At 49.7% G+C, this 27,294-nt stretch overlaps 1 protein-coding gene across 1 annotated transcript in view; it reads right to left on the bottom strand.

Moving 5' to 3' along the window:
• ACOXL (acyl-CoA oxidase like) overlaps positions 1-27,294 on the bottom strand; it is a 281,193-nt gene that overhangs the window by 225,718 nt on the left and 28,181 nt on the right. The window contains exons 8-9 of the mRNA XM_032469554.1: positions 26,402-26,474; positions 22,808-22,940 (exon numbers count right to left, since the gene is read on the bottom strand). Of these exons, the coding sequence (XP_032325445.1) occupies positions 22,808-22,940; positions 26,402-26,474 (206 nt within the window). The remainder of the gene's footprint in view (positions 1-22,807; positions 22,941-26,401; positions 26,475-27,294) is intronic.

Genomic DNA, 27,294 nt, shown 5'->3' with positions numbered 1-27,294 from the left:
AACTAACTTCCATGTAAAAGAAATCGGTCTGATGACAGATGGGGATGTAGGTGTGCAGCCTACATCACACAGAACACCTCTTCCGGAAAGCTCTGGAACTTTCGGTGGCAAACACCACTTAAGTGAAAGCTTGAGTATTAAGTCAGAGTCAGTCAGGGTTGGAGGAAGAGGCTGAAGAGAAGAAAAGGAAATGTGCACAGATTGCAGGGGAAAAGTAGGTGACGCCCTTACATGCGGTCAATAACCGAAGTGTTGCAGGGCATTGCTAAGGTAGATTTTGGCCTGTTAAACACAAGAAAATGAAAAGCCGTTCCGAGCCTGTCACTGCAGCTTAGAGACCCCACCACGGCTCGCTGAGCCACTCTGACCCCCAGACTCTTATCCGAGTCAAGAGTAAAACTCCCAAGGGAAGGAAATCTCTTTTTAATGTAAAACATAAAAATACTTTTTTTTCTTTTAAGTGAAGTATAGTCAGTTTACAAATGTGTAAAACACAAAATTACTTTTAAGGAGCCAGTTTCAAAGGAAAAAAAAAAAAACATTCTTCTTCCTTCCAGCTTTTACCTCTTTTCTCCTTTAATTTTTACCAAAAATAAATTCTCTAAACAAATGAACAAAAACCCCTCCCCCCAGGCATGTGGGATACAGGCTGAAACGAGGCTCTCCATCAAAAATGACACCATTGGTGAAAAGACTGGAGCAGATCCACTATTGAAAAGGGACAATATATTTTTAAAGCAAACTCTCTAGTAGGAGATAATTGTAGATTCCCATGCAGGTATTAGAAGTTATATAGAGAAAACAGGGAGAAGTCCCATGTTTCCTCCCATGGTGACATCTTGCAAAACCGCAGTGCAATGTCACGAGCATACTGACCTCAGTACATTCCAGCTGCAGAACATTCCTGTCACCAAAGGGATCCCTCGTGTCGCCCTTTTTATAAATACGTCCATTTTCCTCCCACTCTCATCCCTGTTGAGCCCCTGGCAACCATCAACCTGTTCTCCACTCCTGTAGTTTTGCCATTTTAAGAATGTACCATGCCAAGACATGGAAATAGCCTAAATGTCCATCAACAGATGACTGGATAAAGAAGATGTGGTGTATTTATACAATGGAATACTACTCAGCCATAAAAACCGACAACATAACGCCATTTTCAGCAACATGGATGCTCCTGGAGAATGTCATTCTAAGTGAAGTAAGCCAGAAAGAGAAAGAAAAATACCATATGAGATCGCTCATATGTGGAACCTAAAAAAAAACATAAATACAAAACAGAAACAGACTCATAGACATAGAATACAAACTTGTGGTTGCCAAGGGGGCGGAGGGTGGGAAGGGATAGACTGGAATTTCAAAATGTAGAATAGATAAACAAGATTATACTGTACAGTGCAGGGAAATATATACAAGATCTTATAGTAGCTCACAGAGAAAAAAATGTGACAATGAATATATATTTTCATGTACAACTGAAAAATTGTGCTCTGCCCTGGAATTTGACAGAACATTGTAAAATGATTATAAATCAATAAAAAAAAGTAAAAAAAAAAAAAAAAAGAATGTACTATGAATGGAAGCCCAAACTAAGTTCACCTTCGGGGATTAGATCTTTCCATTCGGCAGAACCCTCTGGAGATTCATCCAGGTGGCTGCCCGTGCCAGCGGTTCATTCCCTTTCACTGCTGAGCATTATTCCATAGCATGGACTCTAATCCGTGAAAGGACATCTGGGCTATCCGTACTTCAGGACTATTACACATAAAGCTGCCGTGCACATTCACGTGCAGGTATCTACATGAACCTAAGTTTTCATTTCTCTGGGACAAATGCCCAGGAGCGCAATTGCTGGGCTGTATGGTCACTGCATGTTTAATCTTATAAGAAACTGCCAAACTGTTTTCCAAAGTGGTTGGGCTGTTTTACAATCCCACCAGAAATGCCTGAATGACACTGTTTCTCTGCAGCCTCACTAGCTTTTGGTGTTATAACTTTTTTTTTTTTCAATTTGAGCCATTTTGATAGGTGTTTCCCTGGTCGCCATGGTGGCTTTAATTTACAGCTTCCTAAATGGCTAATGAAGTTGAACGTCTTTTCATGTGCTAATTGGCCAAATGCAGATCTTCAGTGAAATGTCTGCTCATTTTCTATTTGGATTGGTTTTTTCACTGCTGAGTTTTGAGAATTCTTTATATATTTCTATGTCTTTGGTCAGATATGTGGTTTACAAATATGTTCTCTCAGTCTGCAGCTTTTCATCTGTGTGACAAGGTCTTTACAAACACCTTTTGTCATTTCAAGAAATGTACTATGAATGGACAAAAGTTACCCGTTTTGATGAAGTCCAACTTATCAATTCTTTCATTAAGAGATTATGCCTTGGTATCTCCTCTAAAAACTCTGTCCACCCTTAGATCCCAAAGATTACCCCCTATTTTTCTGAATTTTTATGAATTTGCATATTACATTTAAATCCACGATCTATTTTGAGTTAATTTTTGTATCGGGTGTGGGGAGACATAGGTTGAAGTTCCATTTTGTTTTGGTTTCGCTTTTGTCTATAAATGTCCAGTTGCTCCTGCCCCATTAGTTGAAAAGGCAATCCTTCTTCCACTGAACTTCTTTTGCACGTTTGGGAAGAATCCATTGGGCATATTTATTTGGAACTGTTTCTGGGCACTCTATTCCATTCCATTCCATTGATCTATTTGTCTATCTCTCTGCCAAAACCACTAGACTTGATTGCTCCAGAAGTCTTGAAATTGTGACTGATTCCAGTCATTTTATTCTTTTTCTAAAAAAAGTTTTAGCTCCCAAGGGGACAGGGGGTGGGAAGAGATAGACTGGGATTTCAAAATTGTAGAATAGATAAACAAGATTATACTGTATAGCACAGGGAAATATTTACAAGATCTTATGGTAGCTCACAGAGAAAAAAATGTGACAATGAATATACACATGTTCATGTATAACTGAGAAATTGTGCTCTACACTGGAATTTGACACATTGTAAAATGATTATAAATCAATAAAAAAAAGTTTAAAAAAATAAAAATAAAAGTTTTAGCTCTTCTTCTTCCCTTGCTTTTCCATATAAAATGTAGAACAATCTTGTGTACAGTCACAAAAAAATTTTGTTGGAATTTTTATAGGAATTGCATTAAACCTGTGTATCAGTGAATTGGGGGGGAAATTGGCATGTGGAGTCATCCAATTCATAAACATGGTATGTGTCTCCATTTATTTAGATCTTCTTTTATTTCTTTCATTACCACTGTATAATTTTCAGCATACAATCCCTATACATGTTTGTTACATTTATTGTTTGTTTTATTTACTCCTAAGGATTTCTCTCTCTCTCTTTTTGAGCAACTGTAACTTATTTTGGTGTCCACATGTTCATTGTTAATATACAGAAATACAATTTATTTTTGTATGTTTATCTCATATCCTGCTACGTACTAAATTCACCTATTTGTTCTAGGAGATTTTTTTGTAGGTTCCATGAGTTTTCTACATAGACAATCATCATCTCCAAATAGAGTCAGTTTTATTTCTTCTTTTCTGATTGATAAGCCTTTTCTTTTCTTTTCTTTTCTTTTCTTTTCTTGCCTTATTGCACTGGCTGGCAGTCCCAGCACCATACTGAATAAGAGTGGAAAAAGCAGACACCCTTGCCTTGGTCCCAGTTTTAGGGGGAAAGCATGTAGTCATTCACCATTATGAATAATGTTAATATACATGATATTTACATTTATAATGTATAAAACATAGGGAGATTGTAGATGTTCTTCATCAAGCTGAGGATGTTTCCTTCTATTCCTGTTTTACTGACAGTTATTATCATGAATGGGTGTTGAATTCTGTCAAATGATTATTTAAAAAAATACTTATTCTCCATCTCACCATCCCATCTTCTCCCCTGTCTAGTTTTTTTAAAAATACATAAAGCAAAGAAAAAACCAAGCTGGTTCCATCCAGGTATATAGAGCACAGCCTTAAGAGGAGGTTTTCCATAAAACACAAGCACAGCTGTTAAAAACAGAGGAGTGGATCCATTGTGAAAAGTGATACGACATATTTTTAAGCAAAAAAAAATTTTTTTGCAGGTGCAACATAGATGTGTATAATATGTGTTAAGGGGCTAGCTCACATTGAATGGTTGTACAGATGATTATTAGGAAGGAAGTCTGGAAGACTAAATACCAAATTGCTGGATGGGAGGGGATGCAGTGAAAAAGGATTTTCACTCTCTCTCATTTTACACTCTTCTCTAGTGTGTGACGTGAATGCTTTAACATAGCTGGCCTTAACTGGTAATTTTTTGAAGGTTTAATAAGGGAAAAGTGTGGAAAACAATTACATCGCAAAATGCTATGGGCCACGCACTTTTTGCATACCTGAATGCAATTGTTCTCTTAAGGTGTCGTCTTCATCAGCCTGAAACATGAATGCTTTGGCAGGGAGATGCTGTTAAACTATGTTCCACCTCCACTCAAATTCACAGTGAATAAAAAGGACAAAAATTTGAAATAAAGACTCAAGAGAGGGAATAAAAGAATGAAGACACGGCTCTTGGAAATAAGTCTTTCACCCCTGCCCCAATAAAGTCTCACAAAGGTCCCACTTCATGATCTGAAATTTTAGGTCAGTATGAGCTAAAGAGGGTAACTTCAGACTGCGACACAAGAGAAGTGAGTTTGTCTAAATCGCTGGGGATGTGGCAGAGGCAGCGACTGAAATCCTGCACACACACCCAGCAGAGGGGCAGAAAGACACAACTAGGCAAGGAGAGTCCCACTGAAGTGTGACTGTGTGGTCACCGTGACGCAGAAAAGATACAAAGCAAGAGACACTGGAGCAAAATCACCTTTGCTGATTCCCGGGCACTGCTCTGACCCATCGCTGCCTCGGCAGGTGACAGAAGAAACGTTCTGAGTTTTCTCCAGGACAGTCCTCCAAGGTGCCTTCTCCTCCTCTGAAGAGAAAACCCAACTTCCCAAGGAGTAATCAAGTCAGGACACAGCTGAGGGCAGACCAGCATGCCCCAGGGCTACCGGTGAGGCGTGGCACCCACGCTAACTGCCACCTTGACCCAAGGAGACCCAAGGACACAAACCCACCTCCCAAAGTCGATGCGAGTCAGACTACAAGGCACTGGCGCTCCAAACTGGGGTGAGGCTGGAGTGCGAAGACTTGAGCAGGTGAAAAGCTGTAACGTGGGGCCTGAAAGGCATCACTGCTAAAGAAGAAAATCTCACAAGCATCAAACACATGGGAAAATACTCCAGCTCAGGATGTAATATGAAAAAGCCAGAACGTAAGGGCTGAGCATCTATACACTGAGGTTACAACCACATGAAAAAGGAAACATGTGACTTCCGCTCATCCTCAGCCCACCTGCCCAGTTAACCCTGTAGGGTCAGCCAGTGACTCCAGCTGAGTTGCTCCGGACACCGCCCCTCCCCATTCACCCCGGGCCACCTCCTTGAGAGTGTCACCTTCCTTCACAGGAAGCACAGCAAGACTTTCTTAAGGGGCTGCCTTTCTCCAGCTGAACACCCAAAGCTGATCACACCACCCAGCCTTGTGGAACACGCTGGTGGGACCCCCCAGTGGCCGTGTGATGAAGCCAAGACTCTAGAGCTACCTCACTGCCCCGGGACCCTCTTTCCAACCCCTCCACCCCTCTCACTCCCACCCAGCACATCAAATCATCCCCAGACTCCTAAACATAGTGCACTCGACTCCCTCTCCCGCCCTGTCCCTCTCAAAGCTCTTCTCTCTTCAGTCACTTTTCAAACTCCTATTCATCCTATGAGTGCCCTCAGCCATCGGGACCCCTGGGCGGCTCCTCTGCCCCATCCTGGCTGGCACAGCCCCTCTTCTGGGTATTTCCACCCAGCATATGCAGGGCTGCCATCCGTGCTCAACCACAGAAGGAGCAGAAGTCACGCCAAAATGAAGGAAATGAATATTACCTCCACTGTGGTTGGGGACCCAAGGCATTTCTCCACCACGACCTCAGAGTCACGTACAGGGAAGTGAGGGCATTTGAAGCAGCACTCTAAAGGCAACACTTTGGGAACAGCTTAAATGCCCACGAGGCGGGATCTGGTTCTAGCGGACGACTGTGCATGATTTAAAAGACTGTGGACATTTTCTATACATTTACTGTTCAGCAATAAAAAGGAATGAGCTATCTTTCTATGCAAGAACACGGATGAACCCTAAATGCACACTGCGAAGCGAAAGGGGCCGGTCTGCACAGGCTACACACCGTGTGATTCCGTTTACAGGACATTCTCGATAAAGCAAAACCAGAGAGTTGGTAAACAGGTTAGTGGTTGCCAGGGGTTTGAGGAGGGAAGAGAACTGAACAGGTGAAGCACAGGGCATGATTTGGAGGCGGTGAAAATCTTCTGTATGAAACTGTAACAACAGATACGTGAAACTAAACACTTGTCAAAACCCATAGAACTTCAGAGCACGAAGAGTGAAACTTACTGTGTGCAAGTTTGTTTAAAAGTTGAGGGGATCCCAGAAGGGAACACAGACTGTGACAAAAGAATCTAAATACCACAAGTCTATGAAACAACCTCACTGCAGGAGGTAAGGTATTAAAAAGGAATGAACTAAGTAACTTGATTAAAAGCAAAATGAACTGAACGTAAGCCCTGGACTCTAGATGACTAAATCACTTCCCAAGAGGGTATGAGTTAATTCTGAACCCCTGGACATGCATCCTGGAATTGAGCGATTAAATGGATGGCAGGTGGCTGGGGCGAGGTTTCTCACTGTTGGAGCAGGAGGTTACAGACAAGCAAGGGGAGAAGTCTAGAACGACTCCAGTTTAGCTCAATGCAGATACAGAGGGATACACATTTATAGATAACTGTGTAGACACAGGCTAGTATACAAACATGTAATTCCCCCTCCATTGACTGAGAAGACCTAGAAGTGGTAACAACACTCCAGCAGCAACAAAAACACCACGCACCCAAATCTTGGTTTCTAAAACCACCCTTCAGTGGAAGGAACCAGGGCTCTTTGGGGGAAATGCCTGACCCTGCAGCAGGGGCACAGGACCAGGAGACCAGGGGTTTTGAGAGCTCAGCTTTAATGGGTTACCGTTGAGGTCACAGTCTGGGTAAAAGCCTCCTTTGAGGTGTGACAGCCATTCCTGACATAAAGGCCTCCACACAGATGCCTTGTATTTGTTAGCAAATGAGACCTGAAGTGGGTCCTATAAATGATTTCTTAGAAATCCCTAATCATACTCTGGGCGTTCAACCACAGTGGGAGAAGGGGTATTTTCTCCCTGACTGCAGAGTTCCTTGCCCCCTCCCACATCCCCTGGGCTCCCCTAAGTCACATCTTCCCAGCAGCTGTCACCTCACTGTTCTACTTTGCTCTTCTGTAATCCGGTTGGTGAATTTCTAATTTGGGGCCAAGCCAACCATCTCTTTTCCCTACCATGGCCCCAGGTACAAAGTAAGCCACACGCTGTCTGGCGCTGCCATCAACGCAGGGTAGACCTCAGGACGCTACTCAGGCCCGGGTCTTCAGTGGTCCCCACAAGCCCTCGTCCTCACCCCTCTCCTCCCCACCCCATTGCCTTGATGGCTGTGGGGACCGAGCCTCCCCCTCCAAGGTTTCTACCACCACCCCTGCTCCCTGTCCTCAGAACTTGACCTGCCCCTGCATTCCTGAGAGAATAGAAATCGTCTGTCAGATGCTCTCAGCTTCCTTGCCCCAGCTTGAAAATTCCTCCATGCCTCCTCCCCTCTCCGGACTCTCTGTCCCTCCTGTCTCTGAGGAAGAAGCATCTGGGTCCGTGTCAGGGTCATCCCACCACCTGTGTTTTAACGTCATGTCGTGAGTCTCCCTGTGACCTTCCGACCCATCAACCTCCCCCTCTCTGGCAGCATGAATCTCTCCCCTTCCACACTCTCTTTCTCCTCTGGGTTCAAATGTGCTCAGGTCGCCCCTGCCCCTGTAACACCATCCCTCCAGCCAGCCACCATCCAAACTCCAGCCCCACATCACCCCCCTTGCTTGAAGGTGAGGCACAGGCTATGGTCCCACACAGACCCAGGCTCAGATCTCAGCTCCACCACCTCCCAGCTGGGTGATGCTGGGAAATAACCAAGACCACCCTGAAGTCTCCATAAGGGCTTCTGCGTGCTGGGCACCATGTGGAGGGCTTCACTGACAATAAGACGACGGTTCTTGGAATCCCATCCACATCCTTAGGAAACTGGCCTGTTATAGTTCATTTAGAGAAGAAAAGCCAAGTAATTTGCTCAAGTTCACACAGTTCATAAGGGCAGAGGTGGATCTCAAACCCAGCCTGCCTCACATTCTGTCCTCCAAGAAGCCTGACACTGGTCCCAAGTCCTTTATCTCTGGAATATCAACACTGGTGCCTCCCTGTGGAATTCCTGTACGAATTAAATGAAATGATGAGTAGAGAGCCCTTAGCTATAATAGGTGCTAAATCTGGCACACAACAAACCAGCATCATTCAACAAATGGGGGCAACTGCTGACCCTACAGTCCTTCTGGAAACTCTCTCCTCTTGGCTTCCACGGAGCTATGACCTTCTGGTTTTCCTCCTGCCTCTCTGGCCCATCTCTTGCATTCCCCAACATGCCCCTTGGCTCTTCCTTTAAATGTAGGCATTGCCCAGAGTCCCTCACAGCTCCCTCTTCCTGCACAATGTCACCTACGCCCCCAGGTTCAGCCAGTGCCTCCCAGAGACTCACACTCCTGCCTGACGCTCCTGCAGACTCCCCCCTTCCTCCTTAAACCTGTTCTTCCTCTGTGTTCTCCATTCCAAACTAAGCTGTCCGCTGAACCCCCAGCTAGATCTCACTGCTTCCTTCCATAAAAACTAAAGTAGCACTCCATTGCCAATGGAATAAAATACAGGATCTTTAGCAAGGCAAGAAATGCCTTCCAAACCATCTTCCCCACTGCCTCCAACAGCCCCCGTCTGCGGGAAGGCTACTGTCACGCCTCTCCGCCCCCAAGACCTTCTCTTCTTCTAGCTCAGCACCCCCGATGCTCCAGCAGTTCCTGGCATGGCATCATGTCAAGTGCCTTTGCTGCCCTGGGTATCATCTCCAGGCTGGCTCCATCTGTCAGGGTTTCTGTTTAAAATCAAAGCCTAGATGTCAGCAATGGTCCAGGCACGGGGTGGAACTATCCACCTCTCCAAACACAGCGTGTCCTCTCCCTGCGCCCTGCAGGCCGGGTCAGGATGGGTTCTGACTCCAATGTGGCAGCCACAGCAGCCCTCGCCAGTCCCAGGCTTCAGCGTGTGCCCAGGGCACCAACATGGGCACAGGACCCTTGCGGGTCTACACCCTGCTTTTCTAACAGGACCGAAAACTCCTTAAGGGCAAGAGCTTCTATCTATGTTTTATCCTCCAAAACTTACACACTCTCATGACTTTCGCCCATCCCTAGGAAGTAAAGGAGATTTGTAAGGTCGTCTGTAAAAGGAGGGTTATGTCAGAGGAAAGGTCAAACTTAAACTGATCCTTATTCTTCCTTTTTAAAAATTCTACTTACTTTTAAAGTGAAGCCTAGGCAGAGAGGACACTTTTTATATTAAGCACCTCTAGTGATTTGAGGCTTAGTCACAAAGAGCTCGGAGACAACGGTGTCCTCTAAATCTCAGAGCTATTTCGCTGCAGTGGAAGGGATCATTTGGCTGACAAGATGCATTCCTTTAAAAGAAAAGTCTGGAGCGTGGATTGAAACAAAGCTTGGATGAGATGCCAGACACGAGAAAAGGGGACCAGCCCCTCAGCGCCTCACACCATGAGTTATTTATTCAGGCATGAAAACTGGGACATCGTTCTTACAATGCTAATTAGACCAAGAAATGAGATATGCAAATATTCCTCAAAAGTCAGCTCTCTAGAACATTCTCACCAGATGAAAGTTAACAAAGAAAAGAGGACCCCCTAGTGTCATGCTGGTGCCAAGGCCCATCACTCTGACCACCTGACCTATGAGATCCCTGAAAACGAAAGTCAAGTTCAAGTCTAGGGCCACACCCACAGCACCTGAGACAGACAAGATCTAACACTCAGAACAGCACTTGGGCCAGCTCGGCCCAAAGGGCAGAAGTTACCCACGAAAGAGGCATGGAAGTTGCCAGAAGTCTAAGATGCAGCACTTGGAGGCTCCACGTCCAGCACTCCTCCTCCAGTGCAGCCTCAAAACAGACGGTGTTTGGCAAGAGGAGTCCAATGGGGACACGACGGGGCGGGTGGGCACAACACTGCCCTGCCCGACACAAGTTGTTTGCCTTTGCCAAGTTACCTCACCTCATGGCCTCTGTCTGCTCATCTGTAAAATGGGAATCGTAAAGCTGCCGTGAGCACTGGCTGCAAAAATGCACGGAGAGCATCACACACCTGGCCTGCTGTGGGCGTCCAGCACGTGCCAGCGCCCCTCCCCTTCTCCTGGACCTCGCTGGGATGAAGATGCTTGGGAGGGCGGGAGGACACAGGGCTGAATCATTCACAGTTGTTTACTGAGGGCCTCCCACGCCCCTGGCACAGCGTGACACCCCTGCCCTCTAGAAGCTAATCATCAACAGGGCAAACGGAGAAGAGGCGACAGTTCACACCTGGACTGGGATAACCCCAGGGCCGGGAAGGGTGGCCACAAGCACCGGAGGTTTCCTGCAGACACAGCAGAACCGGTGACTGGGAAAGAGAGAAGCTGGGAGGGTCGAGGGCAGGGGAAGGTTTTGTGCAAACCCAGGAGGTGACAAGGTGTGGCCTGTTTGAGGAACCGCAATCAGGTCTATGGCTGGAGTATGAGATCAGTTTCTCTCACCCAGAAAGAACTCGCCCTAACCCAGCTCCTCTGCAGCTGGGGCCAGCGCTGCTCTGGGAAGCTGTAATCCTATCACACGGCCGGCTTTAGAAACCATCCCAGGACCTGTGTGTCATCATCTGCCCAGAATAGCACTCCAGTCACACCGACAATGTCGTCAGACCCATGAGGCTCAGCCAAGAGGGGAAGCCAGGGAGCAAGTGACTGCAGGGAACACACACCGAATAGCCTCTGCCCGTCCACCCACATGCCTGGACTGCAAATACCAAAGTTATAAAACAAAGGTCTAGACACACACATCAGAAACAAAGGATGTTTGCTTTTATTTTTTTAAAGATTCAGATCAGGGACCCAGTATCCTTAATACATTTTGAGGCAGAGGGGAGGGTTCTAACAAAAGCTTATTTACAAAAAGAGGTGGCTGGTCTATGGATCATAATTTGCCAACCCTTAGATGAGATTACAGGGGAAACAAAGGTCCTTTTTGGTTTCTGGTTTGGGGTTTTTTTTTTTAATTGAAGCATAGTTGATTTACAATGCTTTGTTAGTTTCTGGTGTACAGCGCAGTGATTGAGTTACAGACATATGTAGTATACATATATTCCTTCTCATACTCTTTTTCATTACAGGTTACCAGTTAAAATACCACATCTGATCTCCAGAGCAGTAATCTGGACAGATTTATTCTCCACCAAAGAACGCTTCCCTTCACCACAATATTCCTCCAGCCAGCCAGCCAGCCAGCCATTCACCAAGTGCTTAACTAAGTGCCAGGCCCCGTTCTAAGTCCAAAGTGGACAAGAGTCACCAGGAAGGTACAGGTCCTGCTCCCTGGAAGCTGACACTTCTCGTGACCAGCCTGGGAGTCTGGGCACCCTCATGGTTCTACAGTGAAGAGTGCTTCATAGCCCTGGCCACAATAAGGCAACCTAAAGACCAGAAGCTGGAGTATCGTTACAGAACAAAATGCAAATGCTTCAACCCTGTGAATATAAAATTCAGTGATCCAACCCACAGAGGTGGGGAGCAGATGTGAAGGAGTCGATAAATAGGGTTGCTCGGATAAGAAATGGAGGTTTAGGAGTATTCATAGATACCTTGGTAATCCTTGGGAGAATTAAAAATAATAAATCAAAACTTGTGGGGGGGCAAAACACTAAAGGGGGGGACAAAGGTCAGGGTGGGGTGTATGTGAACTAAACTCTTGTCTCCCGTAGCAGAGACGCAGAAATGCCTAGAGTTCATAAACAAGAAAGTAACAACACACAAATATTCTATTAACCTTCTTCTCAGTGCTTATAATGGGTTTGTGGGGACCAATTTAAATGGCCCAGTTCACTTTTTAAAATTTATCTAAGGAAGTGTGAACTTTTTTAGGCTTATTAAATTTCATTGTAGTAGGCAGAAGTATTCAAAAGTCATTCCACTGGACTGAGCTCAAAGTTGAACACACTCAATGAATGTTCATTATAAACAGACCTTTTCGCCATAAAAGGACATTCAGTGTAAAGGCCAAACCAGCCTGTCTCCCCTCCCCTCTCCCGCTCCTGGTACACAGATGCTCAGGGTCACGGTGACACATGGCTCTTCGGTAAAATCAGCAGTGCCGTTAAAAAAATCAGGTCCCAAATTCCTAATTTATCCCTCCCCCTCCCTTTCCCCTTTGGTAACCATACATTTGTTTTCTATGTCTGTGAGTCTCTTTCTATTTTGTAAATAAGTTTATTTGTATCATTTTTTTTTTTAGATTCCACAGGGAACTACATTCAATATATTGTAATAACCTACAATGAAAAAGAACACATATATACACACACACACGATATATATATCTGAATCACTATGCTGTACACCAGAAACTAATACAACACTGTAAATCAACTATACTTCAATTAAAAAAAACAAAGCAAAACAAAACCGGTCCCAGGTCACAGTGGGGAAGGAAGCCTGGATTCTGGCCCAGCGGCTAACCATTCGGCATCTGCCAAATCCCAATTTGGGCGGAATCTCCACGTTTTTAAATGTAGACAACAAATTATTTTAAATCTTTGGTTTGGTTTGGTTTAGCAAAGCAAATACAACTGTGAGCCAAAGTGGTCCAGGAATGCCAAGGAGCAGGGTCTAAGCTGAACTCAAAGAACCTCTTGCCTGAGGATTACTGCCATCCCAGCGTGAGCCAGGGCCGGACTCCAGAGCCAGATGGCTGCCGCGTGGGGCCCAGGAGACGCTAGACAAGCCGTTACCTCTTTCTGTATCTCAGTTTTCTCATCTGGAAAATGGGGCTCATCATTTCCCCTTGCCATCTCACAAGGGCTGCTGTGACGACTGAAAGAGTGGTTACATGTAGAGGGCTGCGAACACGTCCCTTGTGCAGGGAAGCACCAGATGGATTCTTCTGCGGGGACGAGGGAATGGAGCAGTGGAACGTGGAGACAGGAAAGGGGACAGTGACCTGTACCGGCATCTGTGCTACCTGGAATATCAAGTTTAAGGCCAGCCAGCCACCCATCCATCATCCACATTGGGACTTCCGGGTGGCACAGACAACGGGGCTTCCATGGAGAGATGGGGCTGCCTGAGCACCCTCTCCACCTGTCCTCCGTGAGCAGGCTGCTTGCTGGAGCCGAGGAAGGCAAGCCCCTCCCAAGTGGGACCCAGGCCCAGGGCACCTTGGAAGCAGTCTACACTGGCAACGGCATCACCACCTTCCTCACAGCTACCATGGCCACAACCCACGGCTGGGGGAGACTGAGGTTTCCTACAAGGTTTGCTCAGCCTCTGGTGACTTAGTTGAAGGGAGTTCTGTTCCTGGAGACGTCATCTCAGCCACAGACATCTAACATTCCTGGGCCACATCAAGTGGTGGGGAGGGCCAAGACTTTCCTCTCCTGTGGAACAGAAGAGCTTCCAACAGTGCTGTGTGCACTCAGGCTGCCCATCTGCAAACATGACCCAGGCACTGGGCTCGACACGGGAAGGCCGGATGCCAGCTTCTAGGTCTTTGTGCCAGAGAGACCCAGAGGCCCGGTTTAGAAATGTTCCTATAGAAGCTGTGCATTGGACTCTGATCCCTGAGGTCCCTTCCAACCGTAAAAAGCCACGACACTGTCTTTTTGAAGTGTTATTCTCAAACTGCCACCACCTCCTGCCACCGTAATCCCTGGACGCTTCCTCTCGGTGGAGCCCCTCTGTTACCCAGATACACCAGGAGCCCCTGGAGGGCACACCAGCTCCAGGTCACTTCTGCTCACTGCCCAGGGTCTCGTTCAAGGAAAGCACTCAGCCTGTGCTCACAGGATTGAAGTAAATTCAAACCGGCAATTCTTTCCAATATCCATTTCAAATATTCATGCCATGTGCTATGACATATGTATCTATGGATGGGCTGGGTCTTTAGAGCTTTGATCTTTGGGGGGAAAGCAGCATATATCTTTTAAAAAATAACTTTAAATTTCAGTCATTAAAAGTGTAAACAAGTCCATGGAAACACCACAAAAAATCTAATCGTTTTCACCCCCACCCAAAATACCGCACATTTATTTTTTAAAACATTTGTGAACCAAACTATACCCTGAAGAGTCATCTAGATAACTTCCACATCCTATTTATAGTCTTGGTCTGGAAGCCAGACAAATTATTAGGCTGATGCACCCCCGTCCTCCTTCAACTGGCCACTTTGTACAAATCAACACTCATAGCTGATAAGAAGCTAAACTTAAGAAACCAAAAAAAAAAAAAAAAAAAAAAAATCCCAGCCAATTCTCACATACAAAAGTAAAGAAAGGTAAAGGAAACATAATCTGCAAGTCATTGTTGGTATATGTCACCCTCTGGTGGCCAACCTCAGGAAGTTTCTACATCAGAAAACTGGAAACGGTATGTATTTTACACACGATCCGTCTGCGCATCATCTGGGCCAAAGCCTGCATCCCACAGGACTTCCCCAGCATCCGGGCAACTCGCGCTCCTCTGCCCCCCACGTCTGTGTGTAGGGGAGTGCGTGAGGATGCTACAGAAAGAAAAACGCCAACCTGAGTAGCACGAGGTGAGCAGTGTGGACCTGCTGCCTCAGAGCACACACAATGCATCTGAACAGACACACAGACAACTGACAGGCATGAGTCACTGTTTTCATCTCTCCAGTACCGCTCTCTGTGTGAACAGACGACTGGTCACGTTACAGAAGTGCCAAGAGAATAAACATCGAGCAACTCTGGCTCTTCGATTTCAATGAAGCACACGCGTGTGAACACTGTTTTCAAGCCATCAGTCTGGGGAGCCCATATCCTCCCCCTCCACCCTCCACTGTGCCACACTGTTTGGGGGGGGTGCATTAGCAGAGCGTTTCCACTTCTTTCCAAGCCCATTCAACTCAGTCCCCACCCCGGGCCCTCGAGTGTACAAGGCCCTACAGAGATGCTGACTATTCGAGCCTAGTCCCGGAAGAGGACCTGGCTCACGAGGATGGTGTTTGCCTCCGGACTCTTTACACACTCCTGCCTGGGGAGTTTTTCTAAAATATGGTGTCCATTAGGTAAGTGACTGCTTTTCTCTAGAACATTCCACAGCTCCCCATTAACTACTAATTCATACAGGAACTGATCATCCCTGTGTTCAGAATCTTTGTGGTGGGATGGGTGGGTGGATGGATGGATAAATAGAAAGGGGAATGGGTGAATGGGTGGGTGGGTAGATGGATGGATAAGTAAATGAATGGAGAGATGGATAGGTGGATGGATGAATGAACAGACAGAGGGATGAATGGACAGGTGGGTGTTCAAGTGTGCTGGCGGACAGGTAGATGGATGAGTGTGTGCAAGCATGGGAGGGATGGAGGACGGAAGGACGGAGGGAGGGAGGAGGGAGGGAGAGAGAGTAAAAAGGCTTCTTTGAGATGTAGTGCTCCACTCGGCCCTACACTGAGACTGAGTAAAAAGACATGATCTCTGCCCACTAAATGTTCTATTAATAGTGATAAAAATGAGATCAGTCTAGATGACACGAAGAGACGAAGAAAAATGATTCCAAAAGAAAATAAAAATATTCAACCTCTCGGCAAGAATTAAGCAGACAAAACTCTGATAGTTTTATAGCGGTGGACACGGAAATTGAGGTTATTAATTTAAGGGACTGAGTGAGTTTCAACTCAGGGAAAAGTGTCACAGCATCTGACTCACAGCCACCAGCGCAGACAGAACAGCAGGCTCTGACACTAGCTGCCCAGCCCAGACGAGCCCCAGCCCAGCCCCTGCCCCAGCTCAGCCCAGCCCAGCCCAGCCCAGCCCCTGCCCCAGCTCAGCCCAGCCCAGCCCAGCCCCTGCCCCAGCTCAGCCCAGCCCAACCCCAGCCCCTGCCCCTGCCCCAACCCCAGCCCAGCCCAGCCAGCCCAGCCCTGCCCCTGCCCCAACCCCAGCCCAGCCCAGCCCCTGCCCCAACCCAGCCCCTGCCCCAGCTCAGCCCAGCCCAGCCCAAACCCCAGCCCAGCCCAGCCCAGCCCAGCCCAGCCCCTGCCCCAACCCCAGCCAGCCCAGCCCAGCTCAACCCCAGCCCAGCCCAGCCCCAACCCCAGCCCAGCCCCTGCCCCTGCCCCTGCCCCAACCCAGCCCCTGCCCCAGCTCAGCCCAGCCCAGCCCAACCCCCAGCCCAGCCCAGCCCCAGCCCCTGCCCCTGCCCCAACCCCAGCCCAGCCCAGCCGAGCCCCAGCCCAGCCCCTGCCCCAGCTCAGCCCCAGCCCAGCCCAGCCCAACCCCCAGCCCCTGCCCCAACCCAGCCCAGCCCAGCCCCTGCCCCTTGCCCAACCCCAGCCCAGCCCAGCCCAGCCCCAGCCCCAGCCCAGCCCCAGCCCAGCCCCAGCCCAGCCCAGCCCAGCCCAACTCCAGCCCAGCCCCTGCCCCAGCTCAGCCCCAGCCCAGCCCAGCCCCTGCCCCAACCCCAGCCCAGCCCAGCCCAACCCCAGCCCAGCCCCTGCCCCGGCTCAGCCCCAGCCCAGCCCAGCCCAGCCCCTGCCCCAGCTCAGCCCCCAGCCCAGCCCAGCCCAACCCCAGCCCAGCCCCTGCCCCAACCCCAGCCCAACCCCAGCCCAGCCCCTGCCCCAGCTCAGCCCCAGCCCAGCCCAGCCCAACCCCAGCCCAGCCCCTGCCCCAACCCCAGCCCAGCCCAGCCCAGCCCCTGCCCCAACCCCAGCCCAGCCCAGCCCAGCCCCTGCCCCAACCCCAGCCCAGCCCAGCCCAGCCCAGCCCCAGCCCAGCCCCTGCCCCAGCTCAGCCCCAGCCCAGCCCAGCCCAAACCCCAGCCCAGCCCCTGCCCCAACCCCAGCCCCTGCCCCAACCCCAGCCCAGCCCAGCCCAGCCCCTGCCCCAACCCCAGCCCAACCCAGCCCAGCCCAGCCCCAGCCCAGCCCAGCCCAACCCCAGCCCAGCCCCTGCCCCAACCCCAGCCCAGCCCAGCCCAGCCCAGCCCCAGCCCAGCCCCTGCCCCAGCTCAGCCCCAGCCCAGCCCAGCCCAACCCCAGCCCAGCCCCTGCCCCAACCCCAGCCCAGCCCAGCCCCAGCCCAGCCCCTGCCCCAGCCCCAGCCCAGTCCAGCCCAGCCCCTGCCCCAGCACCAGCGCAGCCCCAGCCCCTGCCCCACCCCTGCCCCACCCCAGCCCAGCCCCCGCCAGTGACTGAAGCGTGCGCCCACAGCACCACGGAACCAGATGCAGGAGCCAGACTCCAGGGTGAGGACACTGCTGTCAGGGACATCCCGGTGGTTACAGGAGAACCTGGGTGAGGAGGAATCCCAGGGCAAGACTAGGGAGCAGCAGGAATGTGTTCAGCCTGCGCAGTGGGAGCCCAGGCCCCCATCACTGCACCAGCACCCCACCTGTGGTTAAAGGGCCATCTCCGACTCAGAAGGAGACTCAGATGCCCCCCAACAATTAGAAGTGTTGTTCTAATTCCCCATGAAACCTCACCGGCTGAAGGTCTTGGAAAGGTCATTTAAGAACACGGTGTCCCCAGACCCCCGTCAATAGAGGGGAGAGACTCTTGAAAAAGTGGACTCTCCCACCATCCACAGACACTTTATTCACGTCCAACAATGCTCACTGTGAGGAGAGGTCATGCGTCTATCACAAGCCCCAAGTGTCCCCCCCCGAAACCAATTTCTTCCCTTTGCTCTCCTTTCAGACCCAGGAGACAGGAAACGCTGCCCACCATCTTCCATACAGCAACCTCCGACATCTCAGCGATGGTCATTCAACCTCTCTACTCTCTCTCAAGACCATGCATCCTTCCCTGAACTGCAGGAGGATAGCCAGGTGGCACGGCCCCCACTGCTCCTCATCCCACACACATGGCTGACCGTGACCACAGCCAGTTTTCAGCCACATCCAGACTCAGCCTCCTAATTCTCCACCCTCAGCTCCAAGCAGCCCCTACCACCTGGGGGTGAGCACGTGCTACAAACCTGATCCTCAACCTCAGATGTCATGTTTAACCATCAAGATCCCTCAACCTGATTATATAAGCTTCCACATCCCTTGTCATCATAATAGCTGCCTTCACGTATTGATGATTTAGTGTATGAGGCACTGGTATAAGCCCCTTACAGGTCTTAATTCGCTCCAGCCTTTCAGCAGCTCCATGAAGGGGTGCTGGTATGATTTTCAGAGATGCAGAGAAAGATCAGTAACCCGCCAAGGCCATGCTGAACCATCTCGCCTGCTCTGCACCAGCCACAGCAGCAGCAGACCCTGAGCCGGCCCTGGGGGCTATGACTGGGGGGTCCCCGCCCTGCCCACAGTTGAGGGTGGTAGCCTCACCATCACAGAGCAGTCACTTGGCCTCTCCAGCATCTGTCCTCTGCAGGGTGGAGGGGATCTGAGCCACACATGGTCTGAACCATGACCCCATCAGGTACATGGCAGAGCTGTCAAAAGCAGGTGAGACGACCAAGGGCCAGTTGATCATTTCACTCAAAGAAATGACAGAAGCCGCAACTTTCTCCATGGAAACCGTGTGTCCCAGGAGTCTAGGGGGTGGGCCTCATTTCCATAATCCCTGGGGCCAGAACTGGGTAACGAGTGTTTCCACCTCCCGGCACCGCACGTGCCTGCAGATTCAGTCCAATACTCCTGACTTGTACTCCACACACAGACCCCACAGTGTGGCCCCTGCCTGTCACAGACATGCTGTATGAGGCACATTCACCCGGGCAACTCCCTGACCACCAGGGCCTCGTTCCCGACTGCAAAACAGGTGCCACCACAGCGGCCGCTCCCAGCGCTGTGAGTGAGCACTTACACATGAAGCAGACCCAAGGGGCAGTGTCCTGGGACAGGACGGACAGGAAGGAAGAAAGAAGACACGTTCTGGCCAGAAGGGCCACACAGGGTCAGAAGAAAGAGGCAGCAGCATCCGTCCCCGTCACCCTGGGAACAGGCTGAGGGGTGGGGGGGGCAGGGGAGAATGAACACATACTGAGAGCTCCCCTTGGCTAAGACCTGTGCATGGTGCTTTATATGTGAATTCAGATTTATTCTTCATTCATTCTTTCAACTCCTGTTTGCTGTGCACCTACTGTGTGCCCAGCACTGTGTGGGAGACTGAACACACGGTGGTGTATGAGGCCAGCAGGGCCCCCACTGGTGGAGCTTCTAGGCTAGCAGGGGAGACAGCTATCACCCCATTAGTTGGTGACAACCGTAATCAGTGCTGCCGGGGGAGTTCGGTGCCTTGGAACGTGATGGAAGGACCACTTGTGGGCTGTGACCTTTCAGAGGAAGGGACATTTTGCCTGAGCTCTGAAGTGTCCAACTAACCCTGCAACAGTGGGGATGGGCTCCCCAGACAGCACTGCAGCGCATAAGGAGGGCCAGGCGAGAGGTCACGGAAGCTGCTGGAGACTGGAAGGGAATGTGGGCCTTGATCCTGGAGGCACTCAGGGGCCACGGGGGGCGGGGGACAGGGTGGCTGGGGCGGGGCCGGGAACCTGGAACTGCATGCATCTGTTCTGTGCAGGGCTTCTCCTAGTGCGGTCCTGGGCCATCGACCTCAGCCTCACTGGGGAACTTGCTAGAAATGCGGATTCTCCGGCCCCACCCCAGAGCTGCTGCATCAGGAACCGGCTACTGAGGAACATCTATTGTAAAGGCTTAGGGAGACTCTTCTGAACGTGGGGGACCAGTTCGTCTCGTGCTCAAATATTACTTCCATGCAAAATCGACCCAAAACTACAGGCCAGGCCTCATGTACATTTCACACCTCTACCTCTGCCTCCAAACTCACAGTGACTTTCCCCAGCTTCCATCCTCCTTCTGAAAAGGCTTCCCCACCTCCCCACTTCGGCTGCAGAGTTCTCTCCCCACCCAGACCCCTGCCAAACATCTTAGTTTCCTTTTCCTTGTGTCCCTGCTAATCGTTTCATCAGGGAACCACACTCAGGACACAAATGAGAGAGCGACTATTACGGGGAGTCTTTAAGAGAAAGTCTGAAAGTCCTGGGAAACACAATGAAAATGAGAGAGAACGGTGGGGGGGGAAAAAGACATCTGGGCAAAGTTTTAAAAGACCGGGCATGCTCAGCCTTGAGCATGGGGCGCTGCGGTGACAGTTTCCTAACACAGGAGGAATGCATGGAGGAGAAAGGGATCCGCTTTCCACTCATCAGCGAGCACAGAACAAGCAGGACGGCTCAGGTTTCAGCTGAGAAAGCGTCTGTCGTGTGTTGGAGCTGGAGCAGGGGGAGCTGCCAAGAGGGCCGGTGAGATCATCCTCGCTGAGATGCTCGCGATGAGGTCACAGCGGCTGGGTCGCTGTCTGTCAGGACCGACAGGGGTCTGAGGCCCCCGCCAGCCCTGCCGGGGGTGTCCCTGTCACCTGGCAAATCTGCCTCCCGGGCAGGCCAGGTGCCAACTCCCGGCTACTGTGTTTTGCTTCTGATACTCAGGAATCCAAGGGACAATGTGCACCTTTACAAAATGTCTCAGACCCCCCTGTTTTCCTGGAGGCCAGGACCCCAGGCATATGTTTCACAGAAAAGCCCACTTACTCCTACTCCTATCTCCCTGGTAATGGCGGCAGTGGCAGCAACCGTCACATCAGCAACAGCGCTGCATGCCTGAGCATTTGCTCTGTGCCAGCACCAAGCACGCATCCTCCCCTCAGGCCTCACCATTTTCAGAAGACCCATTTAACAGATGAAGAAACCGAGGCTTAAAGAAGGCCACTGATTTGCCCACGACCCCACTGCCGGTCACGTCCAGGCTGAGATTTGAGCCCCAGGTTCTCTGACGTCATAGCCCATGACACGATAAGGCCTGTACATTGCTGGGAACGAAGGATGTGCGTAAGATGCCCGACAAGGAATTGATCCAAATGTGGCCCCCACCACCCTGAAAACTTCCAGACTCAGTGGGGGATGGCCCCTCGGTACAATGGAGAACGGGTACCTCTTAAAAATCAGCCACTCTGTCTCCTCACCCCCGACCCCCACTGCTCCAGGTCTACTGATACTTAAAACCAAGTCTCTCCCAGAAGGTCCCCCCCAGCCCTGTCTACACCCCCCTATGCCTGACCCCTCAGAACTCCAGCACTGGCCTGCATGAGCTAGCTGACAGGGCTGCTGGCAGTGTGGACGTCCTCCACACCACATCACCCCCTCCGAAACATATCAGCGCAGGGTGTCCACAGCATCTTTATAGCCACTGCCCAGCATGTGGTTTCAATATTCACCGGCAGGACCCCTGACAGCTGCTGTGATCCGAGGGGCTGTTGTGCAGATATCATGGCTTCACATGACCCTGCTCAGATTTCTGTCCCATCTTCTGCACAATGTAATGCTAGGCTCGCCTGCATTCACTCCCTCTGCCCTGTTCTGGAGCCCTGAAAGCAGCTGAAACGGCTTATCACAGACTTGGGAGCAGGGTTTTCCTCTGCACTTGCGACGCTGAGCCAGCACCATGGCCTCACCCCCGAGCCTGCACCGCAGGGCTCTCCTGGGGCCTCACTGATGCAGATGGCTCAGCTCAGGCGACCAGCTGAGCCACTCCGGACCTGGCTCTTCAGAACTGAACACCCATCCGCCCCCCTTAAAGAGCCACCAGAAACAAGCTCAGAAGGCAGCGACCACGGGCGAGCGTCCGGTCACTGGCTCAGGACTGAGCAGCAGGAAGGGCACAGGCCTGGGCTTGCTGTCTCAGGCAGGCTTCCTGTGAGCGGGCAGACCGGCAGAGCAGAGAAAGGGAGGACTTTCCTGCTGTTAAGACGGGTGCACGCTGCTGTCAGGCCTGGAGCCCGGTGAATGAAATCTGTTCCTTCTTGACGGAGAAGCTGAGTTCAAGCCACAGATGTATATTCACGGGTATCTTAATTCTCCTTCCAGCTTCAGCGGAGCTTAAGAGATGCAAAGAGACTGGGAGGGCCCGGAGAACAGGCAGTGCTGCGCCCCGAGGGGGTGGCGACCTTCCAGAGCTGCTCTTTCCAAACGAAATAGAGGAAGGGGAAGGGGGAGGGGAGGCACAGAGGACTCCAACCTGTGATGGTGACTGTCACACGCCAAACAGCCCCACTGAGCACCAATGCTCCCCAGTGAACTCAGCCAAGACACACAGGCCCTCATCTACCTGAGTCAGCTCTTAACTGCTTTTTCCAGAAGATGTGCTTGTTCCAAACGACCCATTCCCCTGGGGACCATCCTTTGTGGCCCTGTTGCCACCATCCCTTTGCTCCACACACTGTAATCAGCAGCACATACCTGGGATGCAGAGGGAGGGGATCCCGTGGGAAGAAGGCTGCAGAAAGGTTCTCTGTGCAGGGCCAACCGGCCCTCACCAGCATCTACCCAGGAACCCAGGCCACATTCCACCAACCGTGGCTCAAGAAGCTCAGCCCCCGAAACTGTCACCCACCCCTGGAACATGCCGAGGACAAACAATGAGGGAAATTAAAGTGATAGTCAGTCACCTTCATAGAGCCCATAGCTTGGAAAGTCACAGCTAGTCTCGAAGGGGTCAGCGCTGCCAGCATCGCATTGAATCTCGCTCTCCTGTCCTTAATGGGGGAGTGGTACTGCCCATCTGGAGCCACGGAACCGAACCTGCGGTGCGGGAGAGGCAGGTGGAAAAGAGAGGTGGGTTAATGGAAAAGATGGCCATGGCACCCAGAAATGAAGTCAGGTGGCTCCCACGTGCACACACTGGGAAGTCACCCGGGTTTCCCCATCCTGGAACCTCCCTCCCGAGACAGCAGAGCGGGGAGCGGGGAGCAGGGGAAGTGCCTCCCCACGAGATGCTGACTCACGGAAATTAAGAGCAGATCTCCCGCCACTGCCGACCCCTGACTCAGCAGTGGTCCCTGCCAAGGAGAGGCAGGAGGACCGCCAGCACGAAGCCAACAGCGGAGCCTGAGCGTGAGGACCGCACATCAATCCACTTTTTTGTTATTGAGATTTAAATCATATACCACGAACTTCACCCTTTTAAACTGTTCAGCGGCTTTTAGTATATTCACGAGGTTGTGCAACCATTACCACTATCCAATTCCAGAACATTTCATCACGCCAGAAAGACGCCCTATGCCGTGAGCAGCCACATCCCGTGTCCCCCACCCTCCAGGGCCCCACACCCATCACTCTGCTTTCTAGCTCTATGGATTTGTCTGTTCTGGACATTTCACATCAGTGGCATCATGCAATTCGTGGCCTTTGTGTTTGGCTCCTTGCACCTGACACACTGTTTCCAAGGTTCAGCACGTTGTAACACGTATCAGTACTTCATTCCATTGTATGGCCAAATGGTATTCCGTTGTATCGATACACCGTCTGTTGCTTATCCATTCATCAGTTGACGGATATCTGTGTTGTTTCCACTTTTTTTGGCTATTATGAATAATTATACTACGAACATTCGTGTGTAAGTTTTTTTGTGTAGATATATGTTTTCAGTTCTCTTGTGGACCATGTTTTCAGACATACTGAGGAGCAGAACTGCTGGGTCATATGAAAATGGCAAACTTTTGAAGAGATGCCAAGTTCTTTTCCAACATGGCAACATCATTTTACATCCCCACCAGCAGTGGATGAGAGCTTCAAATTCTCCACCAGCACTCGTTACCATCTGTCTCTTTTACTACAGCCATGAAGTGAGTGCAATGTGGTATTTCACCGTGGTTTTCGCTGGCATTTCCTTAATAACACTGATGTCGAACATCTTTGCATGTTATCAGCAGTGCGTTTATCTTCTCTGGATAAATGTCTGTTCATCTTTTTGCCCTTTTTCAATTGGCTCAGTTGTCTTTTTATTATTGAGCTGTAATATAGTTGCTTTTATATTCTGGATACTAGGCTCTTATGACGTATATGATTTGCAAATATTTTCTCCCATTCTGTGGATTGTCTTTTCACTCTCTTCATAGTGCCCTCTGCCACACAAGTTTTTTTAATTTTGATGAAGTCCAATTGATCTATTTTTTTCTTTGGTTCCCTGTGCTTTTTGGGTCCCACCTAACAAATCAAGGTCAGAAAGATTTACATGTATGTTTTCTTTTATGAGTTTTATCATTTCAACTCTTACATTTAGATCTGTGAGCTATCTTGTGTTAATTTTTGTACACAGTATGAGGTAAAGGCCCAACTTCATGCCTTCACATGTGGACAACCAGTTGTCCCAGAAAATCTGCTGAAAAGACACTTCTTTCCCCATTCAATTATCTTGTCATCTTTGTTCAACATCAATTGACAATAAATGCACAGATTTATCTCCAGACCCTCTATTCTATTGCATTGTCCATACATCGAGCCTTATACCACCACACTGTCTTGAATACTGCAGATTTGCGGTAAGTTTTCAAGGCAGGGAGATGTGATTTCTTCTGCTTTGTTCTTCTTCATCAAGATTGTTTGGGCTATTCTTGCATTTCCATATGAATTTTAGGACAGTTTCTCATTTTTTTCAAAAAAAAAGGCAGCTATATTTTGATAGAGATTTCATTGAATCTGAACACCTACTTACAGACCCACTTTTGATCAAGTGGTAAATAAAGCAGTGTTATCTCTGCTGTTCTGTAGTATTTGGAGGGGGAGCAGGGAGCTTAAACACCAATGAAATGGTTTTTAAATCAAATCTTGCTCATCAAAGAATATTCTATGTATTCTCATCACTTCTACAGACTGTGTGGCCCCTATCATTTTCCTTTCTGGTTGAATCTGACTTTCTAATCTCTAGTCCATTGGATGAGCCAGTGGGCCCAGATTCCAGCAAAGAACTGTCCAAGACGCTAAGATCCCATTAGGGTGGGTGAGAAGTGGGGAGCTGCGTGTCTGTGGCTCTCCTTCCCTCTTCCCCATCTCCCAGGGTGGAGTGATGCTGATAGCTTGATAAGTGACCAAGAAATGCGCAGGCACCTCTGGGGAAGGCTGGTGGTCCTCAGACCGCCTGGCATCGGCGCTGGTCATTCCTAAAGGGGGGCTGGGGGCTTCACCACCCACCAGGATAATTGCAAAGAAGCTTTCGTCATGGCCAGTTCATTTCCTACCAATCCACAGGATGGAAAGTTAACAAAGAGAATCTGGTTCATTTTAAGTTTGCTTCCCCCATATTTTCCTTAAACTGTTGGCATCTATTTGCCAGCAAGAACTCGCAAGCAACAAAAAGGAGTAAAGTGTTTGAGGGACATCTACAGGAAAACAGGGAGCAAGCCTCACGGCTTGCTTTTTCACGTATTTACATGACTGTGGGTCAGGATTTTTATTGGATCCATGAAATGCTGCTGAGAAAAGTAAAGGCAACTGGTGTTTCCTAGCCCCTGCAAAGAGCACTGTGAACTCCTGAGGCTCCACCCCTGGAAGGCAGGCACCTGCGGAAGCAACCCTCACCTCGTTGGTTAACCCGCCTTGACCTCCCTGAGGGATGCTGGGAGAGGACACCGAACACCTCTGACATGACCCTCCCAACCAGAACCGGTTTTAACAGCCTCCAAAGCTGCAGGGCGGTACCTTATCTTCTGTCATCCACAAAGGAGGCAACAGTACATGGTGTTATGACAGCCAAAACAAAGTTTTTTTCTAAAGGAAACAACCTAAATACCCAACTACAAGGGATTAACTACATAACACATAGATCATTTATGTCATAGACTATCAGGGCATTAAAAACAGTAATGCATATCTGTTATTTATCGTTGCACAGAAACACTGGACATATAGTATTAAATGGAAATTGCAAGTTACAAAAAATAGAATTTCTAAGTGGATCTCATTCAGTAGAAATCAAATCTCTCTCTTATAGAGAAAAGTCTTAAGAGTCACACAAGAAAGTGTAACAAACACTGAGTCTGGGTTGATAGCATTTGGGATCATTTAAATTCTGTTTCCTTTGCTCATCTACGTTTCCCAATCCGTCGTCAGTAAGCTTGTAGGAGTGGTTATGAGAAGACGGCCTGGCCATGCAGCCCTAGTAGGTGAGACCCAGGAACCAGGGGAGACCAGGGGAGACCAGGCGTGGGTGCGAGGGCACTGAGACCACCTGCACCGTTAGTCTAGTTAAGGAGAAAACTACTCACTTATCCAGCAGGTTCTCCCTTGGTATCCGAACCTTGTCAAATCGCAAAATCCCATTATCCACACCATGCAGACCTAGAAAGAGCAGAGCGGAGAGGGAGCTGCAGGGGCGAGTGGCTGTGCAGCAGCTTCCCAGGTCTGTCTCCACTGAACTGCAGAGCCCTTTGGTTCACTTCCAGGATGGCTCATGCTTTCTCATCTCGGGTAGGGGATGCTGTTCACTTATTTCCTTGAAGAGCCTATTTCTTCCCCTCTTCCTTTGTGAGAACAGAGGAGAAAGTGCTCCACCATCTCTGCAGCCCGCCTGCTCCAAGACTCAGGTTGGGGGTCTGGGGCGCAAACAGCTTCCTGCCTGAGCAGTTGCTATGACTAGAAAAAGGAGAATTCTAGGCACCTGCAAGAATGTCAGACTGAACACAGAGAAGGAGGAAAGCCAGTTATGCGCGCCCCCCAACCCAGTGATGCAGATCTCAAGTTCCCCCTCCCTCCCGGGGCTTGCTCCTCAGCACACGGGGTGAATTTGGGACAGCAAAAGCCTAAAAGGCACGGAGACAGCAGTGAGTGGGTGGGGTGACCTGACTCCTGGAAGGTTTCTTGAAATCTGCCAGATTCATTTCCACATGACACCTGTCAGAGTCTGGGCTCTACTTTTTGATCACCTCACACTTAGGAAGACAAGGACACACTCACACTTATGAGCTTACAAGGGAACCAGAGCAGACTTTCTGGGTCTGCCAGCTTCCTGAATGCCTGGCACCGCTTCACGAGAGCTGGGCGACCCCTCTGCTCTCAGCAGCACTTGACATGTCCCCTGAGAGATACAGTCACAAAACCACCTGCAACCCACCCCTGCAAGTGGGCAGTGGTCAGTAATGCTAAGGGGCCAGGGTGAGAC

Source organism: Camelus ferus, chromosome 28 (genome assembly GCF_009834535.1).
Source record: "Camelus ferus isolate YT-003-E chromosome 28, BCGSAC_Cfer_1.0, whole genome shotgun sequence".
Classification (NCBI taxonomy): domain Eukaryota; kingdom Metazoa; phylum Chordata; class Mammalia; order Artiodactyla; family Camelidae; genus Camelus; species Camelus ferus.
Note: the sequence above shows the minus strand (reverse complement) of the source record. Positions and strands in the feature narration are given on the sequence as shown.